Source organism: Bactrocera latifrons, unplaced genomic scaffold, assembly GCF_001853355.1.
Source record: "Bactrocera latifrons isolate USDA-ARS-PBARC rearing strain unplaced genomic scaffold, ASM185335v1 scaffold_45, whole genome shotgun sequence".
Taxonomy (NCBI): Eukaryota; Metazoa; Arthropoda; class Insecta; order Diptera; family Tephritidae; genus Bactrocera; species Bactrocera latifrons.
This window is the reverse complement of record NW_017537101.1, coordinates 181,160-192,608: the sequence shown is the minus strand read 5'-3', so window position 1 is coordinate 192,608 and position 11,449 is coordinate 181,160. Positions and strand designations below refer to the sequence as shown.

Here is an 11,449-nt window from a genome sequence, read left to right as displayed (position 1 = left end):
GTCTTCTTCTAGCAGCCTGTCTTCTTCGTCTTCTCCTCCTCGCAGCAGCGTTACCGCCGTTACCGCCGGGATTTGTTGCTGGAGCAGCTGTTGTTRTAGTGRCGGCACCCGCTGGGGCTGCTGTTGTTGCTGTTGTGGTACCTGCTGGAGCTGCAGTTGTTGTAGTAGCACCTGCTGGCGCTGCTGTAGTTGTTGTTGTGGCAGCTGACGAGACTGTTGTAGTTGCCGTTGGTTGAGCGTCACCCGCAAATCTGGTGGTGAGGGTTAGAACCAATACACCCACCAGTAGTGATGGTAGCACTTTCATATTGTATTCGATTTTGGTAAAAACTCAGCAAGTTGCTTTGTTGTTATCCAGATTTCGACTGTGCTGCTATTAAGATTCAGTGTGCCTTAAATAGTCAAGCTGATCTTACTTTCCTAAATGCTTTTAATATTTGTTTTGATTGATGGAAATATTGTACTTAGAATTATTAAAACAATATTGTTTATTGTAAATTAATAAGATTAAATGTTCCTGATAACACATGAAACATATTTGAAAAACATTATTCCATTTTATGCAAACATAAGAAGTAAATAGACGAAATAAAAACATGTTTTTGGTAATATGTTACGCATATGAAAAAATTACCAATTCTTTAAACGCGCACTTACTTGATGTTCAAAACACATGATTCATAGGAAATACAGACTGGGTTGTTACACAATATGTACCTAACTACTACGTTCTAATGCGATGTATTTATACAATTGTGAATTGTTTGAGAATTTTGATCAATGTAATACAGTGAAGTTCCTAATAACCGTCACCGTTCATAGGGGCGTGACAAAACGAGTGTTTAAAATGTATTCTTAGATTTAGAGATGCAATTTATAACTATATTTCCACATTATAATAAATGCGTGGCAATGTCAACCAGGAATGTATGAATGACAATTATCTCACTGACTTCATTCAAGCCACTGATGTATGCAGACGACACTAGCGCATTTCAGTTTGTTTGCTATGGTCATTTAACACATTGTTCTTAAAGAAACTGTCTCAAACACCAAAAATTAATAGAATTAAAACAACCAGGAATTATAAATTGTACACAACTTTCTTGAAGCATTTTTGAAATCTAGGCCACTTAACAAATAGTTTCCTTGACTTTTCATTGGAACGTATGGAACATACTCATGTCTCTTTATAGGAATTTCACTGTATATGCAATTTTACATCAGACCATGAATTGTTAAGCCGCAGATATGGAATATGTGGAACCCAGACATTATACTGAAAATATCGGTCCATCTGCTAAATACTATATATTATTGAAAATCACAGAAAATGTTTTACTGGCAATAATGTGCTTTTTTTGTCGAAGCTGAGCAAAAGCGGGTCAATATTTCCTCAATGATCATATGGTTTATATACATATTTTCGATCTTCCTGTTAACTTTATACGGCATATATTGTTCATTATGTGTACCAGCAGCGAGTCCTTTTGAAAAAAATTCATAAAATCGAATAAACACTCATCGTAGCTCCCATATACCTAGTGTAAGAATACGAAAATGCCGGTTGGGTTTTTAACCATTTATCAATATGTAAGATATTATAGGAGTTAACAAAATTCACATTTTCTATACATATAATGTCTTTTTTATAACACTTATTATTATATCCACTTTTATGCATGAAAGTATATAAGTATGTTTTTAACTTTTTCAAGTCCGTCTGTAACTTGAATAAATATAGTATGTATATGTTCCGTGGCTCCCAAGAGAGGACGGTATTACCGATGGGCGTAAACGGACCACTGCCAGCGAACACTTCTTAAGTGTCATAACTAGTAATAAGATACCGAACCGTAATATGATGCAGGGAAACATCTGTTGACTGAATGCTTTTTAAGTAGGCATAGTCTCGTACTCAATATGGTTTAATGTACATATTTTCAAAACCGTTGACGCCAAATCAACCAAAACTGGCTGGAAAGGAAGTATCAGAAGCTGTAACAATGGGTAAAATCAGATAATAACCACGACTACTTCTCAAATAATGATTATGTTGGAAACTACTGAAGGTGCGATGACTCACTGAATAAATACGCCTCAAACTTTAAACTTCACAACCCATATGTTAGGTGAAATTCTATACCTGAAGAACTAATCGATACATTTGAACTTTAATTATAAACTTATAATCTGATTATTTCACTTCCAATATACAAATCTATTAGCAATTATAATATCGGGATATACCTTTGTCAAGTGGTGTCCCTCAGGTATTTAAGAACAGACAATAAATAACTGGGCCACAGTGCATTTGGGTGATTTTATAAAGGAATAAAAAGACTAAAAAACGCATATCTAAAGCATTTAAAACTAAAAAGTTCAAAACAATTCTTAATATAAACTAATAGTAATATCAACTGAAAAATACTTGTAAATAAGAAAAGCATACATACATATGATGCTTTGAGTCATATTTTTTCGTATATCGAGCATATGTTGGCAATCTAATTTTGCCATTTTTGTGAAAATCAAAAATCATTATTCTTTTTCGAGAGTACAACTCAAATTTCTACCTATTTTTGAAATATTCCAAATTTATATAATAGCCAGAGTTAAAACAATGTAATGGAAAAGTGATTTGAATAATTTATTTTAAAAATATCCTTTTCATCCTAGCCATTTAAGCATATATTCTTCTGAGGCTATCTCGATTGATATGATTACATTGAAATAAAAAATATTTGCATGTACTCGCTGTAAATATTGCCTTTTAAAGACCAAGCAAGTGCTGGTTTAAACAAGTGGTATTATGTTAGTTTATGGAATGTACATATGTAAGAATAAAAACATATTTTTATTTGGTCTATTTGCTTCCTTTGTTTAGAATGGAATGATATTTGTCAAGTCTTAAGAGGAAACTCTAATAATAATAATTCACAATAAACTGTAATAATAATAAAACAATAATACTAACTATAATATTACCAAGAATTAGCAAATATTAAACTAAGAAATGTAAGATCAGCTTGACTATTTAAGGCACACTGAATCTTAATAGCAGCACAGTCGAAATCTGGCTAACAACAAAGCAACCTGCTGCGTTTTTACCAAAATCGAATACAATATGAAAGTGCTACCATCACTACTGGTGGGTGTATTGGTTCTAACCCTCACCACCAGATTTGCGGGTGACGCTCAACCAACGGCAACTACAACAGTCTCGTCAGCTGCCACAACAACAACTACAGCAGCGCCAGCAGGTGCTACTACAACAACTGCAGCTCCAGCAGGTACCACAACAGCAACAACAGCAGCCCCAGCGGGTGCCGYCACTAYAACAACAGCTGCCCCAGCAACAAATCCCGGCGGTAACGGCGGTAACGCTGCTGCGAGGAGGAGAAGACGAAGAAGACAGGCTGCTAGAAGAAGACGTGCAAGAAGAAGAAGGCGACGTCGAGCCAACCGTAGAAGAAGACAACTAAGAAGACGAAGACGTCAACGAAGGCGTCAACGAAGACGTCAACGAAGACAGCAAGGAAATCAGAATGGCTAGCTATAGCAAAATGTCCTTAAACTGTAATTACTTACATGATGAATAAATAAATATTATAATTTTACTTACTTCGAAATTAATTGAAATCCCTTTTGTATAGCATAAGGAGGATCATAAATAGATACATTTATTGTTAGCTATGTTCAAATAGAGTTTAAAGTTACTAAATTTTTATACTTCCCACCGCAATTCAAAGTTTTTTCCGAGACGTCCCAAAGAATTTGCCGCAATCACGGCATTTTTTAACATTTGTCAATAAAATTTAAATGAAAAATAATAAACAAGTAAGGAGGACTAAGCTCGAGCGCAGCCGAACATTTTATAAACTTCCAATTTGCACGAATTAAAACCAGGGAAATATTTTAATCTGCAGAACGTCAACCAGAGGATCGGAATCCCACCGATGAGTTATACTATATATAATTCATACTGACCGAGATATTAGGAATTAGATTTGTTAGAAAAATGAAATGCAATATACTACGTAGTATATCGGTAGCGTCGACCAGATTTTATCTATAAAATATATTGGGTAATCGAAAAAGGATTTTCGTATGTTGTCAATAGATGTCGTTGCAGTCGCATGTCTCCAGAGCTACCAATCACATTGTTTCATACCGACCGTCACATTAGCAGCCATGATACGCTAAAGAACTTTACATTCATCAGCAAACGGTTTTGAAACATTTAAAACGGCGGGCTACAAAAAAATGCTCGATGTTTAGGTATCACATGAATTGTCTGTGAAAAATTTAATGAGCCGAATTAACATATGCAATTCTTTGCTGATATGAAATCGAACCCTTTCTGAAGCGAATGGTAACAGCAGACAAAAAATACTACAATAACGTGCGAAAAAGATCACGGTTCAAGCGTAATGAAGCTCAACAAATGATCGCAAAGCCATGATTGACGCCCCGAAAGGTTATGTTGAGTGTTTGCTGGGATTGGAAGGAATCATCCACTATCATCTATCTATCTATTCTACATTTTGTTGTCAAGAAGTGATGAACGGAAAGGGCTTCGTCCTCTATCAGAACAACGCTTGACCACACACAGCTTTGATGATTCGGCAAAAGCTAGGAGATCTGGGCTTTAAAGTTTTGATGCGTCCACCATATATCTCTGACCTTACACTATCAGTCTGCCATTTGTTTAGGTCAAAATAAGAATGTGAAAATTACTTGTCGCAGTTTTTCGCCAAGAAATTGGAAAATTTTTACACTGATGGTGCAATGTCTCTAGCGGAAAAATGACAGAAGTGGTTGACCAAAATGGTACATATTTGATTCCTTAAGGTTCATTATAGTATAGAAATACGAAAAAACTTTTTCAAGTACCCAATATTATTACTAAAAAATATTTTGATTAGTTTTCTGTAATACAAACAACCGTTGATGAACAGAACTTAAACTTACCTTAACTTGAACCTTTATTTCCGTTACTATTTTAGAATATACGTATGTATATGATCATGTGTACTTACCGAGAGTTTTATTTTGCTTTTTTCCAGCTACCACAATCTGAACTAGATGGCCTAGATCCGAATTTCAAACGTTTTCGTATTGAAAACGGTGATTCGCTAGCGGAAAAGGATGAGGTGCGTAAAATAATAAACATTTTAAACAAAATCTCTGACTCAAAAAAATCTTCGATATACATATATTGGTTTCTATACAAAATGCGGTGTGGCGTTAAAATTATTGAAAGCATACATATATCGCCTGAAACTCCAATCGTTATTGGTGTACGAGTATATCTTACAGAATTATATCCTATAGCGCGAAATAGCCGCTAAAATATTCTGAGAATATTTCGGTTTGTAAGTTAATGGTATGCACCTGAAATAGATAAAACAGATAAATTTATCCATATAACTCATTTGGACTTTTTCCCCAAACGATTGTAAAACTATTTTGTAGTCAATGCGAGGTTTCGCCCCTGCGTAATATTATGGCTTGAAATATTCCAGAAACCATGCCAACATAAGCCCGCGACAGTACCTGATCCCTATCACAAAACTTCATCTGTTTCTGTTAGTATGCTATGAAAACTTCCACAGACTGCCAAAAGAATATATAAGTACTATTTAAAGTAGCGATTCCTTAACGTAAAATTATTAATTATTATTATTTTCTGCGAATATAAATCAGGTATCTATGTAAATTGTTTTACTTTTGCAGGTTTTCGGATCACCCAGTACACCTATCTTAGAAAATCCTGAGCATCAAACTCGGTGGTATTTCAAATACTTTTTGGGAAAACGTAAGTGAAATTAATAATATGAATGAGCGAGATGGATATACTTATATATATAAATGATAGAGACAAAGAGACATGTTATAATCCGGGTGACTGTCTCTTCGTGCAAGCTGTAACCTGAGTAAAAATTGAAAAAACTCGCATATCCTTAGTACACAACTAAGCACTGAATTAAGATATAAAATGTTATTATAACAAGTAAGGAAAGGCTAAGTTCGGGTGTCACCGAACATTTTGTACTCTCGCATGATAAAGTGATAATCGAGATTTCAGGAGTACTTCCTGAGAAATGGTTTTTGGTCCATAAGTAGGCGACGCCACGCCCATTTTCAATTTTTAAAAAAGCCTGGATGCAGCTTCTTTCTGACATTTCTTCCGTAAAATTTAGTGTTTCTGACGTTTTTTGTTAGTTAACGCACTTTTAGTGATTTTCAACATAACCTTTGTATGGGAGGTGGGCGTGGTTATTATCCGATTTCTTCCATTTTTGAACTGTATATGGAAATGCCTAAAAGAAGCGACTCTATACAGTTTGGTTGACATAGCTATAGTTGTTTTCGAGATATGTATAAAAAAGTTAGTAGGGGGCGGGGCCACGCCCACTTTTCCAAAAAGATTACGTCCGAATATGCCCCTCACTAATGCGATTCTTTTCGCCAAATTTCATTTTAATATCTTTATTTATGTCTTAGTTATAACACTTTATAGGTTTTCGGCTTCCGCCATTTTGTGGGCGTGGCAGTGGGCCGATTTTGCCCATCTTCGAACTTAACCTTCTTATGGAGCCAAGAAATACATGTACCAAGTTTCATCATGATATCTCAATTTTTCTCAAGTTACAGCCGGACGAACGGACACACAGACATCCGGATTTCAACTCTACTCGTCACCCTGATCACTTCGGTATATATAACCCTATATCTGACTCTTTTAGTTTTAGGACTTACAAACAACCGTTATGTGAATAAAACTGTAATACTCTCTTTAGCAACTTTGTTGCGAGAGTATAAAAAGGTGGGTATACATATCTCCTAAACTACTAAAGTTACAACAACCAAATCTGCTGAGCGCAAATAGAATAAGAACATCTACTATGAAAATGATAAGATAATCCGGCTCACTCCCCATATAACGGTACTGTTGAAAACTACTAAAAGCGCAGTAAGTCAATATATAACGCCACTAAAGCTATCTCAAACTAAATCGGGGGTAAATTTTTACATCTCTGTCGTATTGAGTTATTAATTTATCGCACTTTTAGAAGTTTTAAGCAGTCCCGATATTCTATTGGGAGTGAGCGGGGTTATGATCCCATTTCACCTTTTTTCACACTGTTGGTAAGAGTTCTTATAAGTATTATCCTACGCGAATTTGGCTGATTTTGGTGTTTAGTGGTTTAGGAAATATTTTCACCCAGTGGCATTTTCCACTGCGATCCCCCGTGTCAAATGACAGTTCTTAATTTAGTGCTTAGTTATTACACTTTATGGATTTTCATTTGATGACGTTTTGTTGAAGTGACGGTGGTCCTATTGCGCCTACATACAAACTCGTTCTCACTTTTCTGACAATAATACGTCTGAAAGTTTGATTACAATGATTACAAGTGACAGCTTACACGAACAGGCATACGTCGAATGGGCAGACACACCCGAATTTCAACTCATCTGCATTATATGTATATATATTTATATAACCCTATATCCTCTCGGCTAGTTTTAAGTGATACAAAACAACCGTTAGGTGATCAAAACTACTATACTCTGTAAAAACATGATGCAAGAGTGTAAAAACACAGCAATTATATAACATAAAAAACTCAATTAGCAAATTGAATGTACATTTCCTTTGTGTTGAAAAATTTGTATATATTTTGAACACATTCCCCCATTTTGGTTCGAATTAGTGATGGTCTTTAGTTCACAAATTAAAACTTTTTGGTCCATAATTCAAAAGAGAAACTTCAATCGTGACTGGTTCACTCAGTTTATCTTTGCCTGATTCGAGATGAGGAGTTTACTTAAGTTGAAGATTATTAATGCAATTTGTGATAGTACAAGTACAAAATGCCTGAAACTATATTACACCTAAATTGTAGCATAAGTAAAAAATGCACATTGAGACGCAAAGGTGTACGCGATATTTCAAAAACAAAGTGTTTCAATTTGTTTTGTTTAAAAATTCAAACACACACAAATAAAGTTAAAATTGAGACACCACAGAAACTGTTCCCATATAAGAAAATATCCTTCAAATGGTTATTATTGTCGAGAGCTGTAAAAATTTAGGTAAAAGCCAGTAAAGTTATTTTAGATGTGAACATGAAAAACCAAGAAGTCAAATTATAACAAAATCTTCGCCCTACATTCTCTGACCACATAGCTTCTATCGACTTAAAATTATAAGGACATATTCTTGAAATTTTAAGCAATAAGATAAAATTCGATTTTTCGAACTATAATTTATTTTTAAACAATAATTACGTTTTACCATACTTGGTGTTCCCAATTTCTTTAAAGATGTGCATGAGTAAATGCCTTATTCATATAACAACATGGATAATTGATACTATTAGCTGCATGCTTTAGGCGCACATTTTAGAAACGTCGGAGACCCTATAATGGGCAAGTCGATTTATCCTTGTCGGACTGGCCGTAAAACGCGTACTAGTCGATTTGAAATTTTTTACACGTTCTTTTTCTCAGTGGTCGGAACGGGCGATATTGAACCACCATAGCATGTAGTTGTCATGCTACTTGAACTAGCGAAATAAAGATTTTTCATTTATTGAGATCTCTTCCCGAAATTCGGCATGGGCTATTTTCCAAGCCAGTGTGATGCATTCCCCGCAAAATTTGTTCAGATCGAGTCACAGCCATATAATTTGACCGATCAGAGTTCTTGTGAGGCATCTTTTGTATTTGTGAAGGGTAATATTATAGCTATGTATTTTCTTGATTTTTTTGTTTGTTTGTTGCAGTGCCTATCAAAAGTATGCACTACCATTCAGTTTCAGTGCCTCTGAAAAACGTCACAAATGTGCAAACAAACATACGTACATATAGACATACAGGTGAAGCTAATAAAAGATTTATAAAGAAGGCTTTCTATTTGAAATCTTTTTACGGCTTCATTTAATATAATCGAAATAAAATGCTGTAATATCTAACAATCGTTTGTTCCCAAATAATCCGTCTTTATTAATTTATTTGTAACGCACTCTTAGAATTTGTGCAAATATTTAAATTCTTATTTTATCTAAGTGCCGCAGGAAATACTGATGTCAGTTCCGTTTCTAAACAATTATTTGGAAAGCTATATTGTCTGCTAATATTATTTCGAAACTGGCATTTATTAAACTCTCATTAAACTCTACAAAATTGTTAGACAATTAATTATTGTTCCGAGAGTTGTGCGTTTAATTCAAGCAGTTTGTTATGTTCGTTATATTTCTTTACCGAAACGTAAATCAGAATTTGTTATATTTGTTAAATATTTTGTATTACAGGAAAAGTAGTACAGCTGTTACCATTTGAAGTTTTTTTATAAACATAAATAATAAAATAACAAGGAATTGCATAGCTTCAGCATTCAGCCTTTTAGTTTTCACTTTTCGTTTGTTGCTATTTTTTCGTTTTGCTATTTTCTACTATTTCTATCGCTTTTTGTACTCTGTTTATCTGCATATATTTGTACGTTTGTGGACAGTAATTGTCCCAAAAGAATAAAAACGAGCAAATATTCAACCAATCACTTACCTACATCAGCGTAGTCTGCCAAAGTATCGGATTAAATCTAGAAAGTTCTCAATAAAATAAAGCTTTTTACAACAAGAAGGGATAAACTAACTGAAAAGATCAAAGGCCAGGAAGTTCCTTCATGTGATGGAAAAACCGTATATTAAACAAGTAAGGAAAGGCTAAGTTCGGATGCAACCGAACATTTTACACTCTTGCACCTTACAAAAATAAAAGCCAGGGAACTATTTTATGGTGTGAAGCTATATAGAGTAAAGACACATATTCATATAGAATAAATACGGTACAAAGTCATCCGAAAATTCGAAAATCTTTATATTAAGTACATAAAGGCTAATGGAGCTTTGGTCCGTTTCAACCAATTTTTCACATATAGACATATTACTATCAGAGAAGGATTATCCCTTTAATTTCCATTATATGTCCTATATCTTCGATCAAAAGTCAACTATAGATACCGGCGTTCAAATATTCGGTACCTAAGGGCTTGAACAGTTTTGGTTCGATTTGAATAATTACTTTTTGCAAATTTTTAGTTCACAGATGCCCTTCGCTATTGTGATCCCCAGGGCAGTTACAGTTCTATATCTTAACTTAGTGTTTAGATATGGCATATTTTAGGTTTTCGTTTAGTGGCGCTTACGCCCATCTACGCACTCTTCCTCTCTGTTTTACGATATCTTTGCGATATCTCAATTTGTACTGAAGTCATCGCTTGTACAGACAAATAGACGCATGGACAGACAGTCACTCGGATTTCAGTTTTTCTCGTCTCTTATGAATAACTTACTAGAATATATTTAGTTGAGAGAAAAAACAGTTAGGTGAACAAAACTACTATATTATTTAGCAGCATGTTGCAAGACTAAAAAAAGTATCAAATTTTTTGGAGAGGAGAACTATAATTACATATGTATGTATATCAATTCGTGTCCAAATTCTTTCCAATAAAATAGGGAGAACCTGAGAAAAATTCAAAGTAGAAACGTGCCTGAATTTATGAATGGAACTAACTATATTTTTATAAATTTGGCAACTGTTGGAAATCAACACTTAAAAAAACAGTTTATTGAAAAAAATTAATCGGCTTGCTTAATTAGAATTTAACAATACAAAGTAATTATAGAATTTACTGGCTAATTTAAAGATGTTAAAGCTTTTAATTTTTTGTTGTTTTGTTGTTTCATAAACATTTATGGTTTTTTGGTTATAGTTCACCAAAATTATGTCGGTATGGATACGGAAAAGAATCCCTACTTTCTTTCGGTTGTGTCACAAGACTCAGGACATCAGGGTGCACCAATGTATCGGGCAATATTATTTCGGAAACAGGTAAGCTGTTATGCTACACATAAAGTTAAGCTAAGTCATATACATCACCCTTTCCGATTTCAATTAAATATAATATATTTAACTGGTTGAAGCCTAATAAATATAAATTTAATTTTAGTTTTTTCAAAACATTTGTAATCAGCATAGTGTATATTTAAATTATATTATTGAATTCAAATATAAACTGTTTGCATGTTATGGGTTTATAATATGCTCAGATACTAGTAAGATGTATGCATATGAATGAGAACATAATGTAGGCAGAAAATGCATTAAAACCAATGCTGTTACATTTGGATTACGACTAGTAATCAATTAGACTAAATTTGAAAAGGAATGGTATTGATTACATAATTCTCTTTTTAACAATTCCTGATTATCAATTAATTATGATTCCAAATAATCCAAAAATAATTAAGATTAGTTAGGATTCCAGAAAATAATCAAAAGTAATCAAAAAAGTAATTGGCTACTTTCAAGGATTATTTTTGATTATTTTCGATTATTTAAAAAAAAAAAATTTGAAAGCTCATCATTTTAT

The 11,449-nt window shown here is 33.8% G+C and overlaps 1 protein-coding gene across 1 annotated transcript in view; it reads left to right on the top strand.

Annotated features, from left to right (window-relative positions):
• The window catches only part of LOC108973012 (GTPase-activating Rap/Ran-GAP domain-like protein 3), a 57,546-nt gene that overhangs the window by 30,613 nt on the left and 15,484 nt on the right, over window positions 1-11,449 (top strand). Inside the window, exons 3-5 of the mRNA XM_018940001.1 lie at window positions 5,070-5,156; window positions 5,740-5,821; window positions 10,790-10,908. Of these exons, the coding sequence (XP_018795546.1) occupies window positions 5,070-5,156; window positions 5,740-5,821; window positions 10,790-10,908 (288 nt within the window). The remainder of the gene's footprint in view (window positions 1-5,069; window positions 5,157-5,739; window positions 5,822-10,789; window positions 10,909-11,449) is intronic.